Source organism: Falco punctatus (genome assembly GCF_963210335.1).
Source record: "Falco punctatus genome assembly, chromosome: 2".
Taxonomy (NCBI): Eukaryota; Metazoa; Chordata; class Aves; order Falconiformes; family Falconidae; genus Falco; species Falco punctatus.
The window spans coordinates 108777804-108803440 of record NC_137581.1 but is presented as its reverse complement, the minus strand read 5'-3'; the positions used below and the strand labels follow the sequence as shown (position 1 = coordinate 108803440).

At 37.6% G+C, this 25637-nt stretch overlaps 1 protein-coding gene across 3 annotated transcripts in view; it reads right to left on the bottom strand.

Annotated features, from left to right (window-relative positions):
• The window catches only part of ROBO2 (roundabout guidance receptor 2), a 497184-nt gene that overhangs the window by 121702 nt on the left and 349845 nt on the right, over positions 1 to 25637 (bottom strand). For 2 of the 3 annotated variants that reach the window (XM_080374488.1, XM_080374489.1), the window contains exons 6-8: positions 21431 to 21570; positions 5000 to 5124; positions 244 to 415 (exon numbers count right to left, since the gene is read on the bottom strand). In XM_080374488.1, the coding sequence (XP_080230614.1) occupies positions 244 to 415; positions 5000 to 5124; positions 21431 to 21570 (437 nt within the window). Of the gene's footprint in view, positions 1 to 243; positions 416 to 4999; positions 5125 to 18091; positions 18104 to 21430; positions 21571 to 25637 lie in introns of all 3 variants that reach the window. The other variant, XM_080374487.1, reaches the window with a different exon arrangement.

Below are 25637 nucleotides of genomic sequence, written 5' to 3'. Positions count from 1 at the left end.
ATTCTAAGCTGGCTTGTCCCTTGCTTGCATTGTTAAGGATCTCCAGAGAGCAAGCAAAAGGCAAACTAGACTTCGATGCCTTTTTGGTACTATAAAGAATTGCACAGAGACCCTTATTCACTGTGTTTTCTGTAGAAACTTGTCCACTTACTTGTATGAATTATGTGACCTCCTATGCCTTTATTTACACTGCTTTTAAAATACTTTTGACAGGAAAAGACAATAGGAATTTCTATAGCTCACCATCAGTAACCTCCAGCTGAGCCTTTGCTAAAATGCTTCCAGCAACCGTCAGTGCTTGACAAATGTAGTAGCCTGCATCAGACCGCTGAATGTTGGTAATAGTGAGGTCTCCGGTTGGTGACACTGAATATCTGCTGTTGGGTTGGAGAGGCTGGTTTGGGAAGAGTAGATTCTGCAAGGACAATTAATCTCACATCAATTCAAACCACAAAAGCACCACTTTTCCCTCAGCTAGAGACACAACGATTTTTCCTTAAAAGCACTACAAACTAGAAGAAAAAGTAAGTATGGTTATGACTTTATGAACACATCGAGCTAGCTTTCCATGCCTTGGGCAACTTGCAGTTTAAATTAGAAACAGCCCTTCGACAGCACACAGTGATGTGTTCTGGCTGGGGGTAGAGGCGATGAAAATTTTTCCAACAATCACACTTGAGTAATTTATATTTGTGACACATTCATCTTCATTCTGAATGCAATTGTAATAATGTACTTAGTTGGCTATCAAACCAGGAGGACACAATATTGCAGTAAACATTAGGAAACTAGCAGAAAGAATTGAAACCTGGAGACTTGAGGGAGCACAGCACTATTGTTTGGCTGGGAATATGTTCTGGGCAAAAGCAAAAGTAAGAGTGCAGCGCTGAAGGAAAGCTGGGAGGAAGATACAAACAGGTCATAAAGTAGGAGAAGCTGGCATAGCATGAGAGTTTAAAGGAGAGGGAAAAGGAAATGAAAACAGATATACGAAATGAGGAAAGCAGCACGGAGCCTTGAGGGTGAAAGGAAAGGGTATAAATCTGATGTGGAAATCATCAGAGAGAAAAAATAATTTCATGTAGGATAAGACATCAGTTAGCACAAAACAAGGAGATTAGCTTTTGCCTTCAGGCTGGATTGGAGAAAATAGAGATGTCAATAAGAATAACTGGAATGGATGTAGTAGTCATTGCATATGATGGAGAACTGAATCAATCAATAACACAGAAAAGGACCAAAAAGGTTTTAGTGGTGAGGGCTGTGTTTTCAAGGAAAAAACTTATACCATCTTACACAGCTCTTGATCTGAATAAAAAAGGAGCAGGAAAAGGGAGGCAATGTGAACAGAAAGGTCAGGAGCATTGCCCAATGAGACAGAAAGGGGAACAGATTAAATAATAATTAAACAACAGTAATTCCAGGAAAATAGGATCTGGCTTTTATGTCAACTCAACTGTCCTCTAAAAAAAAAACAGTTGTTTGCATCGGGAATATCCCAAAACACTGTTACCATGCTGTGATAAGCTTTCAGTCATTACTGCAGCTCTGTATAACTCTGGTGTTCTTTCTAATGAGAACTCCCTACTAACTTTTAAGCTTGTCTATATGGGCTGAAAATAAAATCTAAAAGTAGAGTAAGGTATTAAATGAATTTTTTGTAGACCTGTTTCTTTAGCAGTAGTCCTGAATGGTTTACAAAAAAATTATTTGGAACTGACAAGCAACAAACTTGGATTTTAAAAAATTCTGCTTTGAAGTGAAGCTCTCACCTTTCTCTGGTTTTGGCAACGCAAGGGGAGATATGCTTTAAATGAGATCTGACACTCCAAATATCCTTATAATTGTATTAACCTACTAGGCTACTTGTCACCCTAGGGTGAGTCTTTTCCCTTACCCCCTTTCAATGTCAATGTTCAAGAAACTTTTCACAGCATATTTTTCCTCAAAAATCAATATGCACCCAGTAAACATGTCAGAACCAGTAAGAAAAGGAGTGTGAAAATTATGAAGCAATTTCAGGCTAAAGGGCTAAGTGGGTCTCAAGAAATTATCCTGTTTTCTGAATTGCTTGAAAACTTGCAGAATAACCTCTGCCTGGCACAGATACCTACTGATTCAGGGTCTTACAAAGACTCCACTAAATTTTATGAGAAAGAGAATGCTGATATGTCTGAGCTTGACTCCATTTATCAGTAATTATACAAAGTGTAAAAAGAAACACAACATACAATACAGTGCAAGGATAAAGCTCCTAATTCTTAAGAGGGAAAAGATCCAGAATTCTTTTTATCACTGCATTGGAAAGGGGAGGCTACCCTTCTGATCTTCAGCATGGGCTTGTTTGTTCTGGAGAGGTACCACATCCCAGTGAATATTCCACGCATCAGGAGGAGTTCATCAGTCTCATTACTCCTCCCTTCAAAGACCAGATAAGTATGAATCATAAATTATCCTAATTTACAGTACAACCCCTTTTTAAATGTTTTTACAATTTCACTGGTTTAAATTAGCTGTCAGGTTGCTCATCTGGGTACAGTGGTGGCATGCTGGGTTGCAAACAGGGGGACCAGAGTCATCCCTGATATCATACCACTTAATTTCTCTCAAGGAAGAATTCAATCCAGAGTCTAAAGGTTACACACACCCTACCCTGGTGCATTTCATTGGTGGGCGGCTGTTAGGCTCTGGGGAAAAGGCTACCGAGTACAAAGGACCAGCTGTTTATGCACAAGCTAGCACAAAAGATGATTCAGGAGGGAACAGGTCCTCTCCCTTCCAGCTGGTTGTGCTCAGAAACACAGGATTGAGAAATGGGTTCACAATGAAAAATGCCCTACAATTACTGGAGTGCGCTAACGTGACTACATAACCTTACTCTGAACACTAACAGTGGTGCTGCAAACCGTTTCTTGAGCAAAAGCAGAAGCAAGCCTTATAAAGCCAAGCAACAACTCATAGCCAGGCACGTAAAGGTGCAAAGTCACATAATTTGGCCAAAATACCATGCAGTATGTATGTGGAAATTCACCTATTCCGTGGCATCTCATGGCAAAACCTGGCAAGTTGTATACCAAGACAGCAACACTAACCTGTGCTACTTCACTGATGCTCAGTTAAGATTAACATGAGGGTGTAGTGAATCATGTTGAGCTATCATGTTTCCAGGTTTGATTATAAACCATGTAGGTATCAATTTTTATGTTGCATTTATTTGCCAAAAAAGACCATTCTAACCCTCAGGGATCTGGTTCTCAATGTGGCAATTAATTTTCCAGGTTTGTAATTAAACAGCTTCAACATGGTACAATCAGTAGGTAATAACATTCAATTAAAGACACAAGATGCATTTTCACCTTAAAATGTTTTTACCCTTGAAGTGATACCAATGGAAGAGGATAAAATAGAGTATTAACACTTTTCAATTACGCTAAATGACTTTAATCCTGCAAATGATGTCCTACTTTAATTAGAAGCTCTTCTCTTTATTACAGCATGATGGATGTCCACTTTATTAGATTCAAGTGTGACACTATAAGCTCACTTTACATAAACATTACCATGTTATTAAAATGCTCTACAAGGAAGGGTTTTGAAATGTTTGCTAGCACATGAGTACTTCCTACTTTAATTTCAATATGCTATTCTACTTTCCCCGTGGAACAATTTTCACCTTAGTGAGACTCACAATACTGTGCTTTTCTAGGATGTGATCCATGGAGGCTAGATCTAAAGTTCTCCAAATAATTCACTGGAAAAAACAGACCAAAGATTAAGCTTACACTCATAAAGTAATAGTGCTGTGCCTTTGTAAACCACAAATGCAGCAGAGCAGAAAATGCTGTCAGCCTTGGTCCTGTTGTTCTGGACCAGTTATCTGACCTCATGAGAAAGTGAAGCAGAAGCAGGTGGGGCAGAGCGAGAGATCGGCGGTTCACTTCTTATCTCACGTTTTAACTGAGCTGGTACATACAATGCGTCCAGATTAGACAAAAGGCACATCTGTGCTGCACAGCACAGTGTGGATATTTGACTTAACTGACAGATCACTGTATGGCAGAAAGTAGCACAGGTCTCTGAAAAGACTAATTTAGCCAATGGAGAAGAGTAGACAGTGCAGATACATAAACAGACGTAGACATGACAGGTTTCATCAGGGAGCTGCAGAAGGCGCTGTCCTTGGGCATCCATTCACCCCTTTTAATCTTTTCTCAGGTGCAAGAGAGAAAATGGCACATAGTTTACAGTGTTCAAATTTAACATGCTAACATGAACTGCATGTGGAAAGTGAGAAGGCCTGACTTCTGCTGTAACGTCATGCCAGTACAGCAACAGCAGCAAAAAAATGTTACAGCATGACATTCAGATATTAACCTATATAATTTAGTATTGGCTGATGGCAACATTGATGCTACATCAGAAGTTTTGCTTTCAAAAAATGTCAGTAAGGATCAGGGAAATATTTGCAAAATGAGATTTGGAAATTTCCTGAGACAATTTTACTGAAGAAAGCATCTGCATGTTCAAAACCTGTATCTGTATGCACTATGAGAATATGCCGATGCAAATCAGCTTGCTAGATATATATCTGCTTGATCATGTCTAGACAGGTTGTGAACTGTAATTACCGACTCTGATTAGTTAAAAATTGAGTCATACCTTTTTTATCTACAATGTTTGTCTCATCCACCTGTTTGTTGGGGGCTTCAGAATGAAAAGTCTTTAAGATATATACTGTTGCTTTCTATACATTTATACAGTACCTAGCACAAGTTTCACTAGCTTAAATGGCCTCTGAGTTTTTCACCATTTTAATATTAAAACAAAAACAACAAACCAGCAACAAAAATGTCAATAGAGAATAGTGACAGTTTAAAAGACAAAATCCTGTGAAAGATTAAAAGAATTTGTGAAAGGTAATATAAATAATTCTCTTTTAAAATTAACAATATAACTATTTAGAAAGGTTTGAAAGACTTACAGGATGCTTACAACTTACCTGGCTTCCTTCTTTTTGCCAGAAAACAGCTGGCTGGGGATTTCCTTTAGTTTCACAAGGAAAAGTCACTGTTCGACCCTGGGCTACAATCTGGTCTCGTGGTCTCACCACAAACTGTGGGGGAGCTACAATGTAAGAAAAATCACGGTGTAAATTTAGGATATTTTTCAAGGGGGAGATGAGGAATATTGAAGGAAAAAGACAACATTATGGAGGTTTGATTTATGCCAGAGGACGTAACACCAGAAACATTAATTAGTATAGACAGAACTAATAGATAAACAAAAACAACAACAGCAACAAAAAGAGCCGCAATATCGGTATGTGATATCCCCAGTTGTAAAAATAATAAAAAACAACAAAGGAAAGAAACATTACAATTATACATGCTAGAGTAAATTCTGATGACAATAAATGCTAAGGAGAAGCAGTCAGGTGTTTATGATGCCGGCTCTGGATGTATCCTACCTTTCTGGGCAGATAACAGCACTCTCACACCCTTTATGCTTCACAGAGCTTGTTGTGCTCTGTGTGTTGTGCTGGAGCTATCGTGCATTGCAAGGTGTGACATTGCAAGGGTATACAGACTGCCTTTTTCAGTCTACCCCTCTAGACTTTGACAAATGATTGAGAAAGGAGAGGAAGGTCTGGATGGCAGAAGGACAGAATTTCAAGAGCTCCTGCACTTCTCTTTGGGGTAGTGTGGTCAAGAATGGAGTGGGAAGGAGAACTTGCTGTAAAAAGAATGGTTGGTAAAACAACACAAACTTGGGAGATCCAGATTTCAGCTTGTATAAAGACAAGAAAGAAGCAAGAGTTGAAGAGGTAGTGGGCAGCGGTGAGTGGTGAGTAAGAAGAAATAGGTATTCCAGGAGGTCAGGAAGAGACAAGGAAAAGAAAAAAGAAGAAAGTTGAGTTAAACAAGAAAGAACCAGGACTGGATATGTTTTCAAGTAGATGGCATTAACAGTGTTCAGACATAGGGGATCAGGATGCACAGTCAGATGGGAAAAATTTCTAAAAGAGAGGTGTAGTTTGTCTTGTCTGCTGGTATTGATGGACAATAGAGTCAATGCTTGGTGGGAACAAGAAGGGAGATTAAAGGTGTCGATGTGCAGAAGGAAAGTGGGGAAGAAGCAGTGCTGGAGGATTTCAGAGAAAAAACTCGACAACAGCAACTATGTTGAGCATGATGTTATAAAGCAAATGACTTTTCTATGGATGACATGCAAACCCTCCAGTCTTGGTTCAATATTGAAATTCACTGGCACTGAATTTATACTATTTGGCATATCTTACAAATGTAAGCAGTATCTCCAAATATTGTCATCAAAAGACTAGCTAACTTTTGGGGCAGGCTGAAGAAGGGGGAAATAGTAAAAATATACCCTGACATTCATTTTTTTCTATTCCACTATTGGTTTGGTGGTTGTGGAGAGGGATGGTTTAGGAACACTAAGCTTTTAGGTAAACAGAATTTAAGTGTTTTAGAAAACCACATTTTCACCATTATAATTACAAACTATTTAATTAGGCATGAAGAGCAATCAAGACCCAACTTCCGATTACACCTGCTGACAGCAGAGACGCAAATCTGCTAACCGTACAGAAATGTATGCAGATCTGTTTGTTTTTTTTTTTAAATGTCTTTCTTTTGCAAAAAGAGACAAGGAAAAGAGGCAAGAAGTAAGGCTGTAGCTCAGTCTGGGTAATCTAAATGGCATGGACTGACCCTGCTGCTCTGTTCTCTCCGTGCCCCACACCAAGTCCTCTCCAGCATTTGTCACGCTAGGTGAACAGAAGATCTGTGGCCTTATAGTTGCTAGTTTCGACTTTCAAAAGGCTCCAGTTAAAAATGATGTATGGTTATGCAAGGATACCTTTTCTAGCTTTTCTCCACAGCCATAATTACTAGAAATTCACTATAAAAATGAATAAATGAATTGGAGCTTTTATTTAAATATAATCTTTTGATCTCACAACCAGCTGGTTTTATTGGTCACTATGTTAATCAAAGCACAAACCCAAGTCCTTCAACCAGCCTATTTAATATCATAATTTTAAAGAACATGAAAAAAATCACTTTTGAAAAATAAAACCTTGCATGTGCTTTTTTAAATTTATTCAAAGACAGGGTTCTGTAATGAAGGAAACCCCCATTTTTTCCCAGTTTGTTATCAGATTCAGCTATGGCTTTGCTTATGGACAACCTCTGATAAAAATGACATTGTTTACAGCATTCAAACAATGCTTTCACCATATCATTTTATCTGTCAACTTCTTGTTGAATAATGGAAATTGAAAACTGAAAGTAACAGTTAATAATTGCAGGGGTAACTCTTGGTCAAGTGTAAGCACCAGAGCAGAGCAGTAAGACTGCCATTACCCCCAGAGAATGCAACGTGACCCTGCTCAGGGACAGCAAAGCTTCTTTGACAAATAAGCACTTGGGCTTTTCAACTTTCCTAAAAAGAGAGCTCATTATCTTCATTTATAGATGTTGTGTATAAAGATAGATAAATATTATCACTCCCATTTTGCAGAAAGGTTAACTGAGATCATGACTTGCTCAAAGCCCAGCTTCAGTGGAATGTTGGACAAAAGCTAATATAAGCCAATATTGCTTCTCTCCAAGCAGGTGAATTTTTTAAACATTCTGAAAAGGTACAGTTAAAGGAATAACAGAAGGCTTAATATGCTTCGCTGTTAAAGTTATGTAGTTCTTTAATGCTTAATTCAAGCTAAACGTTAAGGTCATTAGAAGAATCCATTGAAAAAAGCTGTTATGATGCAGCAAACCCAGTGTTGTGCCTATCAGACTATTACCCTTTGCTGTTTCAGATGTAACATTAACTGGATTGGAATAAACAGAGTGGAAAAACTCTTGCTTAATTGACATTTGAAAGTCAAAGACAATGGCTCTAATAGGAAATATATTGCTTGGATTCCAGGGAACTAGGCAAAAATATGAAAAAAGAACAATTAAGGCCATAGGCCTAGTATACTTCTATAGAAACTTATTTTCTTTTTTCTTTTTCTTTTTCTTTTTTCTTTTTTTTTTTTTTTTTAAGAAATTTAAATAGTACACAGTAAATTAGATTTGATTTCTGGCAAATTATGCTTTGATACTGCATTCAGCAAGCGCTGGCTTCAATCAATGTCACGCTAAAGCTCTGTTATGCTAATAGCCGCTTGTGAGGCTGAGCGGGATGATATGGAAATCAGATGGTTGAACATGAATAGAAAGCATAGGCCATGTACAAGGGGGCTTTAAGATGAGGGGATGGGGGGACCCTAAGGTTAATCACATCATGTTCAGAACTGGTTTTACAGCACAGAACAGTATTCTACTGCAAGAATTAAAATGGAGATAGAAAAGCATAAGCAGCAGTGAGCATTAGTTATGTTGTTCAAAATAAGAACGCATTCTGTTGCACTCTTTCTAGATGTTGTTTTATGCATGACTGAAAGGATCCTCTATTCGATTAATAAATGTATATGAAGGTAGCCTCTGCTCAAGTGTTAAAGAGCTTTTTTTTTTTTTAAAAAAAAAAAAAAAAAGCAGCAGCAGATACCACAAATTATTTCAAAGGGATTTCTCAAATCTTCTCCAATCTTAATAATTAACAGACTCTCTAATCTGGCTGGATTGCACTCAGTTCTTTCCCTGTAGTGTCACTGAACATTAAAGGTTACGCTGAGTCACCAGGAGCTGATAAAGATGCTGATGTGGAGAAGCTTGACTGAGAAAGTGAGTTCATCCCCTCTAGGTGAACTCTGTCACCTGATAAGAAATGTGGCAGAAGACTCAGTAGGGGAAAATTACCACAGAAAAATGTGGATTTATAGCAAAAAGTAAACTGATCCCATATCAAATACTAGCAACATTTTCTTCCAGTGACTCAGTTCTCTAAGCTGATCTTGTGAGTTGTGGTTCACATTGAATTCCATGATCCTAAGGGAATTTTATTATCTTGTTCACAGCACCTCCCCCAGCCCAGGGGCCCTGGGGTTCATACATTATATTGTTGTGATTTTAATTAAAAGTAGGTATTGTAGCAAGTTTTAGTTCAGTATTGCTACCACAAGCAGAAATGGAACTGTAAGCACAGCAACTAATATCAGTGGGATTTTTATTGGTGTTACTTGAGGTTTTTCTAAACATCTTCAATTACCTAAGGCAGCAACTATGAGACCAAACTCATTTTACATAATTCAAACAATTTTCAGATAATGAAAATTTTAGTAATCTTTTAATTACATGCACTTAGATAAAATGTCCTCCTATACCATAGCATATGAGACTTTATTTAAAGCTCACTGAAGCTGGTAGAAATTCTGCTATTGGCTTATGTGGTCTTTGGATCAAAATAATATATTACAGGGAAAGAGTGACAGCAACAAATTTTAAAGGGCTTAAATTACAGATTTGACAACCTTTAATTACACCTAATTTCAGTTGATAGTGAACTGCAAATGAAATTCATTGTGTAGATTACTTAGGCAAGCTAAAGTGATAAAGATTAGTGCTTCATTTTAAACTGGAATTGTTTATTATCCATGAACATATTTTTGTGACTTGTTCAAAGAGGGCAAGGGGAAAGATGCTGATTTGTAAATGTTCTTAGAAAACTCCGATAATGTTCACTGACAGGGGAAAAAGCTTTGAGGAACAAGTAGAAACACACTGGCTGGTAAAGCACCAAGATTCTGTAAGACTCTGTTCTGCTTCTAGCACGGAAGAAACAGTAAACCAAGCTAATATTCCCTCCTACAGTCTTTTTCAGCATTGTGCATTAGCAGCAATAAATTAATTTCATAATAATCCTTTGAACAATCAAAGTTACACCTGGTACAATACTCAGTAGCTTTGCCTGGAAGCAAGAGTCAGGGTGACTTCAAAGACTTGAAACTAGGTATCTCTATGCTCCTCTCAAACCCTTACTGCAGTGACAATATTTATGTGGCCATTTCAGCCCCACCTTTGTGTGCCACTGGTTAAATCGGCTTAGAAGTCCTGGTAGATACTGGACTTTTGGATGCTTTTGTGATACAAATGTAGAAAAAAACCTGTAAGGCCCTACTTACATACCTTGCTGTAGCACCATTTGCCCTTTGCATGGCATGAGCTGCCAAAAAGTGCAGATATAAAAGTCTAGGCATTTTGAAAGATGTTTTACAAGGCTGCTATTGCTGATGGAGCAGATAGAGGAAAACAGAAAAAATGTCCAGTTCATACACTGGAAACCTGGGCTGAGTCAACAGTTCTTTCCTCAGAAGTTCAGATCTTCTTAATGGGGAGTGAAAGTGATGTGTGGTTCTTAGGACACAAAGTTATTAGTGCACTATTAACTATGACTAATGATAAATCAAGGGTGTAGCCTCTGACACAGGAGCCATTAGAGACATCTGAGAGGATGACAGCTTAGGCCTATTATTAATTCAGATAATTCTTATCAGGAATAAACTAATGGAAGTTACAGATCGTCATTTTCTTTAAAGTGAAAAGACTTCTCAGTCTTACGGTATGGTCCAGTGATTAGGTGTATTCACAGACAGGGAAGGGAGTAACCTTTTAGCACATGAGCTACAACAGAGTTGCCTGGGAAATGAGTCTCCTTTTTGACTCTGCCATGAGTATCAGGTTAGCACAGGATCCTACAACTATTCCCTAATATGTATGAATGCAGTTGGACTTTGAAGCAAGTGCATAGATCTTATTTTGTGGACATTTTGGTTTTCCTTTAACAATGTTCTCTTCTTTGCTCATTTAGAGTGTTCTCTTCCTTCCATGATTTCTTCTTTACATGGAGGGTTCCGCCAATAAAAATGAGGGTAGGTTGTGGGGATAAGTGATTTATGAAGCCCTTCACTAGACCCGTGATGTTATATGAAAATGACACAGGTGGAGGTGGCAAAGTAGGTACTTGGTTTGGATTCTTCTGAAAAGCAGCTTCCCATAGCCTAGGGGAATATCAGTAATCCATAGTTTGGATACCATCTTTAACATTGACACTGCTTCAAAATTCTTATACGTCCTGCACCAATAAATCGAATACACAAAATCAGAAGCACAGGAGGCAAGCAGGGAGAACTTTTAGCAGGTTGAATGAAAGGAAGCACTGGGGGACAGAAGCCAGGCTACAATGGGGCTGAGATAGAGAGCAGGGGGAGGTGAGGTCTCAGCAGGTTTATTAGCAAGACCAGTTCTGCTGTAAATGTCCTTCACGCTGCTCCCATATCATGGAAAGTGAGACATTCCTTTTGTTTTGTTCTGTTTTGTTTGCTGTTTTCAGATGAGCCATGTAAAAACACAACAGTGTGTAAAGATCACACTGCAACCATTTGAGAATGCTATATCTTCCTTCGTACCTAGACTAATTGTTCTAATCTTCAATTTAAATTCAGGTTCTGAATGTCACATATAACAACATTTTGTTCTTTCAGTTGTTCTGAAACACTGAAGCAGATAATCTCTGAAAGCATGGAAGCATAAGCATTTTTTTTTCTTTCCTTGCAAGAGGTGAAAGAAGTCTAAAGAATCAATAAATAAAAAACACTAACTGTCCTTTATATTTTGACACATAAAATCTCTCTTTTATCCCTGGATGACCTAAAAGAAAGATGTGGTATAAATCTGCATGGTGGAAAAAAGAGATGTGAGGTAAACAATAATGAAAAAGCAGGTTTGACTTATGTTAAAAGTTTGCAATTTCAATTAGCATAACTGCCAAATCTGCATTTATCATTTTTATAATAAAAGTTGAAGCACAAACAGAAGAAAAAAAATACTACCAATGATTTGATCTTTCTTCTTCCCTAGGACTAACGTCAATAAGCAAAATCGTGAGAATAATTATAAAAGAATCCTACACAGCAGAAAAGAATGGCATCTCTCCCCCATCCCCATTTCCAGTGCTCTGAGCTCAGCAGCAGCATTCCTCCTGCCCCCCTCCTCCTGTTTGTTTTACAGTGCATTTAAATATTAATTTTAAATATTTGGTCTGAATTTCATCTCAGCACTAGACTGTAGCCTGCTCTCGTTTAATCATACATCTCTATGTTATTGTATCTTGTTCATTCACCTGTTTTAAGCGGCTCCTGCACCTTACAGATGTTCTTGGAAAATCCCTTCCAGAAAGTCCTTCACGTAGTTTTGGTGCATCTAAGAATAGGTAGCACTGATTTTGTCTGCCCAATAACTTACATTACTCAGGACTTTCTCTAACCTAGACAAAGGTTGTTGGTTTTTTTTTCTTTTCTTTTTCCTCAAGTGTCCGAGATTCAGGGTGTAAGTTTTGCTCAGGCCAGATAGAAAAGATGTGCTTTCCTGAATTCTTAACACTTTAGCTCACTTGCTAATATAAACTGTATCATTAGGGGATGGCTCATGCTACTATACCATCTTTAAGTTTAGCAAACAAAACAAATCATGCCAACAAAAAGACATGTAACCTGCCATGATTCCTTTTGTCATGGGAGATAGCAGGAGGGTTTGCTGGTAATGTGTTTAAAAGAGAGAAGCATACCCCTGGCTGATACAGTAAGATTTCATCAAAATACTAAGTGTAATCTGGGTATCTCCTTCAAAAAACCATGAATTCACATGCTGAAGAAAAGAGCTAAGGAGATGATGAGGAAAGAGCCTGGACAGAGTAATAGGCTACATCTACAGTGAGAAAGATGACAAGTTCCTGGTTTGTTTACCCTTGAGAATAAAAAAGGCTGAGAGAAGATACTGTGCTCAGTTTGAGCCACTGTTAAGTGAAGAGAGGAAAAGGAGTGAGAAAAAAAAATATGCTGACTGACAATGCCAGCATTTAAGGAATGGGGCAGACAATAGCTTTGCTGTTAAATAATACTGAGATCATATCCAAACTGTAATGGGGGTAGCAGTAACTGTGCAAAGAAGGTGAAGGGAAAAGTAAATGGAATAATGTACTTATTTCCACGTTCCTCTTGAAGGAAATGTGATTTCTCCTTTTAGAAAAGGCCTTTCTCATACTGTAGTTTTCAAAGACTTATGGAGAGACTCAGAATCCACTCAAGTAAGAAAACAGTTGCCACTGATTTGAGCATGCTTCAGCAAAATTTAAAAAGTTTTATACATTGCATTTCTTAAAACTTTCCCAAGCTAGAGTTCAGCAATAATAAAAAAAAATATTAAAAAAAAAAAGAGGCTTGATCACTTCCTGCACTTGCTATAGCTGGGTTTTCTCTAAGAGAAGCAGTGTGAGTACTGGCACGTACTGGGTGCCATAGTGGAATGAACCAGGATGTCACAGGATGACATACTAAAACTTCAAGTACATATACTGCCATCTTTCACACTTATCATTGAAAAAGAATCCCCTATCAGGTCTTCTGTGTTTCTGTTCTGACCACTATCTGGCATACCCAAGAAGATTTGAAGCAGCTGGAAAGGAAGCCCAGTTTTGTGGACCAGCACTTAAATGCTTGGTGGTTAATGTGCTCTGTGGCCACTTGCAGAGCCATTCTTGTTGGAAATGTTATATTCCTATGATACCTGAAGTCATAGTAGGATTCAAGCTTAAGTTCAGCTAGTGGACTTTTGCCAAAGTAGAAATGGTAAGGACTTGAGGATTTTTAGACTGGTCTTTAAAATACTAAGAAATGTCAGAGCAAGTCTGCTCAATTTTTTAATCTCTTAGTGGTGTAGAAAGAAATCTGAACTTCATTCAATGGCAAGTTTTTCTCTTTAATCTGAAGAAATTACCTATTTTTAAAAAAAGAATTTGCATTACTTGTTCACTCAAAGGAAGAAACAAATCCAAAAAGCCTAACGTCCACTAGTGTCCTTACACTCGTCTGAAAAGTTCTGTAGGTGGTAGCAGCAAGCACAGACGACGCACCATATTTTGATATAGATTTGAGATTTCTGCCACTGAAAGATGGCACCATAGAGCCAAGCATGACCTCATCTCTTCTGTCAAACACCAATTGCCATTACTGATATTTTATAAATCCTCAGTGTCTCAAGTGAAGGTGATATAGTCATGAATACACTAAAAATAAAAGCATTCACTCTATATAGATTTTCCTTGCAAGAGTCAGAATGGAGAAAAATAAAGAGCTCTTTCTCACTTACCAATCTGAACCATCTGAACAGTATAATTTCTAGTCACAACACCTAATACAACTTTGTTTAAAATACAGCCCTTTCTATTTTATGTTTCATGCTGCACCGTTAATAGACCATTAAGTCATGCCAGGCTGATTTATGTCATGAAAACTTCCCAGAGCAGAGTGAAATGCATCATACAGTCACATTGCATTTAAATGTGAATAGATGATATTTAGTTAAGATGGAATTTTGAAAATTCGTGGCAGATGTCTTATCTGTTTCTCTCTTCTCTAACATGGTAGGGAAGTGAAGTTTTTGTAACTTGGTTGTTGTGCCTTTACTTCCTTAGTTAATTTCAAATACTTAATTTCTATACAGGTGGCAAAAGTATCTGTTATTTGCTGCATGTCACTTCTTTCTGGGAAGATGAGTCATAGCATATGACAATAAATTAAGTAAACTCGACTTACTGCAAGGCAACTGATGTGCAAAGAACTGTATTTTCACTTAAATTGAAACTGAGTACTCTGTCATCTGAATGACTTTTTGGATTATTAGTAAAAAAGTAACTGAAACATCAGACAAATCTTCATGGATCTTCTATTTCAATTTTACGTCCTCCATCTCAAAGCAGTACAGCAACTGCTTTTGAAGAGGGGCAGTGTTACTTTCAGTGGGACTATATGAAACTTTTGGGCTTCTCCCAGTTTTAATGCTTATTTTAGAAGCTATTCGCCTGCCCAACTGCCATAAGAAATACAGCAGAATGCAAAAGAGAGAAAATACTAACTTGCTCATCTGGAAAATCTAATGAGTGAAATAACGATAGAAATGGTCTAAATAGGGATAAACATCTTGTTTCCTAAACCCATCTATTGTAAATCCTGTCTGAAATCTTTTCAAAAGGTAATAAATAAGAGAACATCTATTTTAGAAATGGGCAACACATTTATTCCTATCAGCAAATCCAAACACGATGAGTAATCTGGCAAAGAGCTGTTAAATTCACCAGCTGCCATCCTCCTCGGGAGGAATGATACCTCATTTTGTCTATGTAGTATATAACATAGGTTAATAACTGCTTGAACCATACATGGTCATTGGTAATCCCACTTTGGAATTTTCCACTCAAGCTGAAATTTAAAGAAAATTTTCACAACTAGCAGAATATAAATATTTGAAACAGGCAAAAACTGAATAGCGAATGAAAATACGTCCATTTGCAAAAATAATTGAAATCCTTGAACATTAAAAATGCATTCCTCTATTCTTCAGTGACAAGCCATTGAAAGAAAATGGTTTGGTCTTTTTTAAAACACAGTAAAGACAAAACACGCCTGCTTTGAATTGGAGTGACGAAAGGTAGAGGTATTTAGATAATTCTCAGATGTCACAAAAGAATATAAATTTTTAAAGTGTTTTCCTGAAGTTTAACATATACATAAATATATAAATATTCTTCTGTTAAAATGCCACCCTCCTAGAGAGCTTTGAGCTTAATAATATTAAGTAGCATTTGCTTTAGCTTCCTTTCTGTAAGGAGAGGTATTTTTGTTCTGCATTCCAGCTAAATTCCTGAACAAAAAAATGCTACAAGATTTGACTCACTATTCTTGTCAAATAACAATTTTAATAGAAGATCACTTGGGCTTCTTGGTGAGGAACTGATTGTAGGGAATGAAGTTACTTTGTTTTGCCTTACCAGGCTTTAAATTTTCAAAGAACAGGAGAGGTAGCTGCCTGCTTTGCCTACTCTTGAATGAAACAGATATGAGCTGTAGAAATCCCTTTCATTTCAGGTCCTTAAGCAAAAAACAATAAATGTATACACTACCATAAGGACAGCATTGCCTTTTCTACAGGTACAGGATCAGATAAAAGTGATCTAAAGAAACTGAACTGCTTTACACAGCAATCACTACATATACACTTGTATGGGACTTCCGTATGTTAAATATCTTTGGGGTTGGGCATATTTACCTAACAATCTTTTCACAATTCACAAAGATAATCACTAAATTAAATAATTTGATAATGCCCATATAATAATTATTTTAAGGTCAACCATTCTAATTTATGTTTCCTGAATAAATCATGTCAAGGAAGAATTTTCTTTGCACCAAATGTTCACTTGCAACAAAATAAAATACAGTAGGCAAGGAATACACCAAGTCGACCACAGTGTGGTCACACAAGGGGATCATATACCTGGATTAAAAGTAACTTGAGACCAACAGCTTCTGTAGAAGCTTGGAGATAGAATTATGGATGACTGAATGGCCTGAAAAGTCTTAAAACAGAATCAAGTGTTCTGAAATGAGACACCATCAGCACTGCTGAAACCTATAATTTTCCTGTGGTTCTCCAGTCATGTATTTTATGTGGCTTTCACAGAACCTCAAACAGTCTCTACTTTGTGATTTTTTTTCCCTTGCTTTTCTTATAAGAGTGAGCAAAGTGAGAAAAACATCTAGAAGCAAAATTCTTTTAATCTTGTAGCATTTTCTTAGTGAATGAAGAAGCAACCATAAACCTCCACTCTTTCTAACATGAGATTTACATTAGAAGCATACTAAATTCATCATGTATTTTCTAAGCAAAGGAAAAATTTCTTACAAGTTTACTCCAGTTTACACTGTTACAACTCCTGGGAATTAATTTCGTGAGTACTAGCTTAATGCTAAAGTATTACAGTAGTGGCTGAGGTTGAAAGCTTGCTATCAATCAAAATCCCAAATGGAGAACAGTGAATTTCATTCTGCACAGGGAATTCTCCAGGATAAGCCATGCCATGACTGTGGAGGTACTTGGCTTGGCTCTACACATGCTAGTTTAAGCAAGCTAATAGGCATGGGATCACCTTAGTTCTGGAAACAGATGTCTAACCTGGATTTTATCTTTAAATTATTCCAACCTTTCTTCCTCCAAACTCATAACAGTGAAGAGCTGAGACGTTTAAACTCACAGACTTTAGTCAAACACATACCTAAGAAAAGTTTTGACTAAATAAAGACCAAACCCCGCACCAATCTTCATAAACACCAGTACTTTTTCACACTAATCCAAAAAAAAATCAGAGTAACTATATTATTATTCTAAAAGATACATCTAAACAGAAACTACCAAAATCAGAGGAGCAATGCAACTGGTTAAATTATTTAGAAAAACCATACAGGCACAGAGTAAACATCCGTGAAAGAAAATGAAATAATATGTTCAGGATACTTCTGAACACCAAAAGTGAATTTCAGCTGCTGACAGTTGCAAATTTTTCATTATGCTTTTTTTATATGCATTTTTATATGTTTGTTTATAAATTTTTAGAAGTAATTTCAAAGGCATAGGAAAAAAAATCAAATTTTCAGTGTGGGAATTAAAAATCCAGAGGTCACCTTCATCTGGACTTGTGACTCAAAACAGTCTGCATCCTATACAGTGCATTCCAAAACGCACTCCATGATGACCCAAGGGCAAAAATCCATGATAAAAACTTTCTTAAGAAGCACGGAAATCTACTCCATCCCCTCTTCAATTTCAGGACTACTTCATTTCAAAACTCTTTGAAAGGTACAAGAAAGACGGGACATGCAAAGCCTGTGCTTTTACTGCTATGCAACAAAAGCATAATGAGCTGATCATTTAGGGCCTGGTAGAAGCTCACCGAAGTCAATGCAATCCTTTCTGTTGATTTCAATGGCTTTTATACCGGGCCCTTAAACAGACTGTTAAAAACATCTGAATGAGTGATTTTGGCTCAGTATCATCACACCCACCCTGTTTTGCTGATTGGCGTTTGTTGGTGATTTGGCAAATGCATTTATACATGACACAGCAGAAAATACAAAGTTCAGAAATAGCACATTGTCAGTCAAAATCACTTGCCTGGTGTTAAACAGTTAAAACTATTAAGCACTGGCTGCTAATTTCAGCCAGTTAATGCTGTTGCAAATGAAAGATGAAGCATTGCATGAAGCCATGCTAAAATGGATAGAAGGATGGTTACTTACCAACAGGGCGAGCTGTTGACATTACAATGGTGTAGTGAGAACATAAAAAGAAATTAAAAAAAGAAAAGAATATCTGTCAGAATGCATGACGTGTAATGTTACCTTCCACTATGGATACTACCATGATTGCTAACCCCTCGAATGACAGCCTAAGTCAAATGTTTACGGTTATTGTTTAGTCATGTGCCACTATTATCACATTTACTTGAGCATAGCATCTGGACAAGCTGACTGGTACCATTCTCTGAAAAACATTTTTATTATCTTCACAAGCCATCATCAAGTATCATTGTTAATGCCTGACAAAAGAAAAATTGCATTGTATTAGCACAAACTTTTAGATCCCAAAGAACACATCAATTTAAGCCACAGACCACCAAATGTCATGCCAGTAGATGCAAGGTGTTTGCTTTCTGAGTCAAATACCAATTGAATTTTAAGCATGACCAGTCAATACAGCAGTATGGGCTACAGAAAGCCCAGGACAGTTTTTCTCATTCAATAACAGGCATGAAAGCTTACAGCACACTGGTTTTTTCCTCACTGACAGTGCTGATGAAAATATAACAAATAGGCTGAAATGGCCACAGGGATTTCAATCCAGAACCTCCCAAATCACTGCTTAGATAACTTCTACATCCTACAAAAAAATTGCTGGTAAATGATTGACAGGTTAACACTGTGTCAGGTTGATATCAAGACCAAAAGACTGCTGCAGCAACTGATTTCTTGATTATCGCAACAGCCCTTCATTATGCTTGTGCTGGCAAAGAGGGCTGACAGTCCTTCTGTTAATAAAATATAGACATCTCCTTTCAGAAGAGCTGAAAAGTTGGACATAAGATTGACTTCAGGTTGCATCTGTGTAGGCGAAACTTCCTTTATTTTATCAGCAGAAGTAGTTACACATTTCTGAGCAACAGCACTTTTTTTTTTTTTCCTTTCTTTTTTTCTTTTTACGAAGTTAACCAGCTTTATATGTTCATGTGCAGGCTACGGTCAAACGTAAGATATGCAGATTCAGAGGTAACACAGCATGCAAGGACCTTCTTCTGTGGCTTTAATCTTAGTTTGGCATACCCACTTCATTTAACTATTTCAAGCCTGCTGCCCTTTCTCACCCACCATCTATTTGAAAACTTTCTGACTTGCAGTGTTACGGACATATTCCATCTGCAGAGAGATGCCAAATAAGAGTGAAATGCATCTTTCCAAGAAAAAGGATGAAAGCTGAGCCACAGAATTCAAATTCTGTTGCTTCTGACAGTGTAATGCAAACTTCCTCAGTACATCCTCCTCCCCTTCTTTGAGAAGCTGGGGCCATGAATGAGGGGGCTAAGGACTGTGCTGCTGTTGCCAGGTTTGCAGCTGTAACTACATGACACCTGCAAAGACCAAGGCATCCTCAAAGTAAATTTTGAAATGCTGTTTTGTTTTGGTTCTCTACATGACAAGTGGTAATAGTAAAACCAGTTTCAGACAAAACTGGCAAAAGTTTAAGAATTCCACATTAAGGCTTCCTTTAATTAGAAAGATTGTTGCTCATGGTCCCCTTAAATGTCAATGGGGGTTTGTCAACTCCTCTGGATTCAGAAAATTCAGAGTAAAAACCTTCTCCATTGAACTTCTTGCCTTTTCTCAATTTCTCTCATGTCTTGAAAATTTAATATGCTCATAATATCATGGCTTCCTTTGTGTTGAATAAACACTATGTATTTGACTATAAGTGACAAACCCAGGGGAAAAAATACCCAAGATAATGAAAACCTGCTTTTACTGTAGAAAAATCAATTAAATTATATATTTCCTCAGTTTTTTTTCACCTTAATTTCATCAGGTTCAAGCTTCAGTGATTTCAAAAGATTTTTTGCTTGGTTCTAGCTATTGCTTATATCAGAAGTCTGGGTAGCAAATCCGAAATACTTGCTCCCGTAATGTATACGGTGGACACAGTTCTAGGAATGTTTAAAGGCTATCAAATTGGCTCCCAGATTTATTTGATAATGTGATTCTGCCTGTAACAAAGGAACAGAGTGAGTGCATTTCTGGGACTTCACTGTAGTGACTATTCTCATGTTAAAAAATAGAAGAGAAATCTCTTCCACAAGCATGTACCAGGTAAACCTATTTCTTCAGCTTAAAATGGGAAGACCTGCATTATCACTTTTTGTCTAAAGTGAACACTGAGGTAATATTTTAACGGATGTATTATCACAATACTCTCTTTTCTTTGTTATATACTAACATCTCCCCCACACACACTACAAAGCCACTTGGTGCTTTTTTTCCCTTTGAATTCAGCAAATTAAACTGAACTGTGTCCATGCATTAAATGGATGGAAATGGAAGCTGGCCTCTTGGGTCAGTTGACCCCAGTTCTAATAAAGCAATCCATTGAGACTTTGAACATTTGATTTAATGTGTATGAAAAGAGGAGAACAGATAAAGCTAAAAATGTTTTTATTAACCTTTCACAGCTCTACTGAAAACCGTCAGCATGCACCACTAAACTGTGAAATAGTGTCTGCATGATATCCATTGTGCCAAATTGCTGCTTATCTTTTGGAATGAAGTAATAACTATTATATTCTATTTACTCATATGGAAATACTAGCCTGCAAACTTTTTCTCTCCCCATAATCTTTAGTATGTCTATATCTACTGTCACAAAAGACATTTTGGCAACTCATTATTCTACCGCTCTTAAAACCTCCTTACCACATCAAACAGCAGCCCATAAACAGAGTGGATGCTAGAGACCAGGAGTATTTTAGGAGAGAATATGTTAGTCTTTGCCTCGTAATACTTACAAAATCTAAGTAGGATTTTCTTTTTTCCTTTGGCTAGGGTTTATCTTTCAGATAAAGAGTAATGGTAGAGAGTTTAATTATGGCAGAGCTAATCACATAATAATACTACCTGCATTATGTTTAGCATTAACAAACATAGTCACTTACTATACTCATACTTATTAAAGAAAGGAAGGTGAATAAACAGCTTAAACTGATGGCTCACATATTAAAGTCTGTGCCCATGGCTTGCTTATGTATACATATGCATTAGTTCTTCAATTAAAAAAAAATTAAAAATTTCAATTAAAAAAAAAAGAAAACCAAAACATTGGAACAGCTCTTTAACTGCAGGGAGATCCTATCCTATTGATGTCAATTAAAATTTTGCCTGAGATATCAGCAGGACAGGGATTTCACTTCTGTGGTAAACCAGTGTAGCACCCGCAAGTGCAAAGGGTATGTGAAACCCAAACAATGCCAGGTAAGGATGTGGCCCATTTTGTCAGAAAGCAATTTATCCGTATAGGACACAGGCCCTCCCCTCCACGGGAACACTCACCTCGCACAGTGAGGGTAGCAGAAGCTTCCACTTTTCCAACTCGATTCTCAGCAATGCATGTGTAGGTTCCTTCATCTGTGCTCATGGCTTTCTTAATGCGCAAAGTGTAGTCATCTTTGATGTCATACCTGCATTACAGAAGAAGAATGAGAACTCTTTCTGTGGAGAATAGAAGTGAATGAAAACTCTCACTTGGAATGTGCCAGTCTGAATCTATCTTGGAGCCAACTCTGGAAGATAAATTATTATCTAGCATTAGATAATTCCACCAAGCATTAATCTTCATGACATTTTTATTGCACTCTGCATTAGTTAAAAACTTTACATAAAATTAGTATTGCTATGTTCACTCAGTATTAGGGCTTTATTAATAATATCATTCACTTTGTCCTTGATCTAGAGCAATAAGAGAAAATTAAGCTATCAGACATCAGTTATGAATACATGACAGCTCAGGTTTATCATGCCTTAACTATGGGAGCTACACATTTTACCTTTTGTTGATTTGGAAATTTCCCTTTATATATAGCTTTTCTCTACAGCAGCAACCCTTTAGGGAAGCTGTGAGCATGTTGGTAGGATCTGACACGACACAATTACAAACAATAAAAAATATATTTCAGCTCTGAAAAGTGACATTTATTGAAGAGACACGTTAAAGGAGATTTATCAATTTCACAGAAATACTACAAAATGATTCATTAACAGTGGACAATAACATTGCCTCTTCTTAAAAGAAATTAGAAACTTTGATTACGCTTTGTTTGTTTCTTTGATTCTACAGTTGTGATAATTCTAAAACTATGGGGATGTATAAAACTTGAAATAATACAAAGTACTTCAGCATGCAGTGAACATTCATTCTCAAGGCATTTAGAGTGCTCACACTTAGAAAAATATTTTCAGTTTAATTGTTATTATCCTGCAGAAGTCATGCTTAACAAACTACTTTAGGCTCTGATCCAAAGCTCATTAAAGTCAACAGGAGGCTTTATTTTATATGTAATTTCTTTGGCTCCCAAATCAGGAAAACCCCAGTTTTCAGCGTGGATATTTTACACTTTTTAAAAATTATTTTCAGTAACATCTCTTCTAGATATAATAAGCTCATGATACCTTAAGTCACCTTGAATCTAAAGTTAGCTTCAGATTCTCATGTATCAAATAGTGAAACAGGAACATGAAATTAAAGAAAGATCAAGACTTCAGGAGATGTCAATACTCTTTGTCACTGTATACAGGCTCACAGTGTAACTTCAGAAGAACTAATTTACCTTCTCTTTATATTTTATACAGTAAAGACTTTGTAGACTTGTTCAGCAAACAGATGGAAATCATATGGAAGAGCACCCTTAAATGTTTTGATGAATAAGACTGTAATGCAATTAATTAAAGGAATGTTGTGAGGCTCTATGAGCATTTTAAAATGCTCTGGGAATCTGAAACATTCATTTCTGTGTACATAATAAGTATTGCTAGTGGTTTCTTTCTGTAAAGAGCACACTGTACTAACAGACTTTAAAGCATCTTAACTCAAAGGATCCTCTATGTTGAAACATTTAAAGTTCTGCTGTGTCTAATTAAAGCTTACAACATTAATTAGAGCATTACTAGCAATTCCAAGAATAAAGAGAAGCAAAGACATCTTTTCACAGTCAGCACAATAAAGTACTGCTTCATTCTGACCAAACTGAGGTTAACCATTCTGTCAGAGATAAACATAAAAGCATATAATACCCTTTTTGTTAGGACTTACACTTAATGAGATATATATACAGTACCCCAAGTTTAACTAACAAATGAGAGATATGCCAAGGGGAAGAATAAGATGCCATGGAAAACTTCAGAAACTTTTTGGGACTTTTTTTTTGCTAGCATAGTACCGTGAGGAGGGAGGAAAAATACTATGATTCTAGAGAACTTAACATGCAGGTCCTGGAGCAGTACAGACCTATTGTAACTATATTTAAGAGCCCTATGCAGCTGAGGAACATTTCTTCTCGACTGCTCACAAATTATGTCATTTTACATGCTGTGCTGCACTGGTCAATGGCAAATAGAAATCACTGCTTTCATAAGAGAGAAAAGGCAAAATGTCTCCCTTAAAAACTCAAGAATATGACAACAGCATCCCACAACGATGGAGCAGTTATTTGTCTTTGGTCACCACAGAGTTGCAGACGAGAGAAAATGCCTATTTTCTTGACATGAGGCCAGCTCTAGGGAACTAAAAATATAAAGCTGTATTCAGCTCCTGTAAGATGAGAAAACTAAGCTCAGTTGTAATATATATATGAGTTGGATATTGGAATCAGTTATAAAGCTGGACAACAATTAGCCATTTATTTAATTGCTTTTTCATTTTTATTTTTTTTAGGACAAAAAACGTCCCTGTGGTTTACTTACCACTGCCGAGACAAAAACAGACAGGCGGCAGGACTGTATGTGATTGAGTGTTTGCCTGAACTGGCATGCAGGCAGCCTGGGACAGGGCCCTTCAGTCCACCGTGGGCTGCAGCTGAGTCGCTCTTCTTCATCTCACCGACGCGCCCGTGCCGGCATGCCAACCAGCTGCCTTGGAGGCTTTATGTTTGCACCTGCCAATCATGCAAATTGTGCAAAGGCTGCAGGGTGAAGGAGCCAGCTGCATGGCATGCCAGGACGCAGGGTAAGGGTACAGCCATCACCTCCCCCACTTGGGTCATGAAACGGAGGGTGGCGTAAACATGTCACTATCACGGTCCAGTTATCAATTACTTCACAGAGAGGTCCAGCTCTCCCAGTGTGGCTTCTCCAACAAGGCCATACTGGGTTTTTGGACCACCCTGACAGTACGTGCCATCTAGCAATTAGTTTCATAAACAGATGGACCCATGGGACATCGTAACCACCTGCTGTCCTGAAGTATTGATACGCTGCCCCGCAGTCATCTGTTCCACCCACATTGTCCCCAGAAGTCACCATGGTTCAGCGAAGAGCTTTTACAAATGAAGCGGGCAGGAAGGAGAAAGGAAAAAAACCTGGCTTTTAGCCTGATCCACAGCAGCACAAGGAACTTGTGTCAGAAAGGGACCATGAAGTATCAAGGAGGGAAGCCTGAATATGCTTTCCGTTTGTCAAGGATCTACTTGAGAAGTCTTGAACAGCGTCTTGTCTCCTCTCCATCCCAAAGCCTCATGTTCCTAGCAAGATGTTACCACCTGAGTTTCTGGAGTTCACTCTCATCTGGGTTAGTGCTACCAAACACTTGGGAATTAGGATCAGGCCCTCTCCAGCTGCTAATACCAATTACAGAGAGAGGTTACCAGACTCCTGGATTGATGATGGAATGGTGGAAAACCAAAGCATATTGGTTAAGCTGGCCCGTAACATTGCCAGTGCACCGAGGCAATGCCTTCCATGTATGTGCAGTGTCAAGAAACACCTCCTGACATATTGCCCAAATATTGCTGACTCCTAGCCAATTAATGCCAACACTCAGCTAAAAACACAGGGCGTCAGACATCAGTTTCACATGTTTATGGGCATCTAATTGATTTTAAGTACTTCTCTCTGTTAAACATTTGGAGAAGCTTAACCTTTCGGTTCAGCTTAGGCTTCAGCCATCAGACTGAGCTGGGAGAGGTCTTCTAAACAGCTAGTCAGCCACTTTGGGCACCACATTACATAATTTCTGTTCTAGAAGTAATAGTTAGAGCAGGTCTGTCTTTAATTAACTGAGAAGCAAGGGGTGGGCAGCGGACTGGAAAGGAAGAAAGAAACCGAGAAACAACAAGCAGATGAGAAAACACTGCTGGTGAGGAAATTCTAATAGAAATTGGGTGATTTTGAGTGAAATCTGGCAGTCTCTGGCACATATGAATGCATTCATTGTTGCTAGTTTTGATTAATGACAGTTGTACAATAGTGTGCTGACAGTCACTGCCATACAGACACAGTTGGTTTTTTTTTTTTTTTTTTGGTTGGTTGTTTTTTTTTTTTTTTTTTTAATATGAAACACTGCTGAAAATGCAACCCAATCAGATTTGGCCCCTGAACAACATGTGCTATCATCACTGTACCGTGAATTGAGATTGATTGGTAACCAGCTGTGACAAAGTGGGAAAAAGAGCCTTGTCTTTTCCAAGAAAAGAAGAAAAATAAAAAACTGAATTGTGTCAAAACCATTACCATCTGCTCAACCAAATAAGAAATA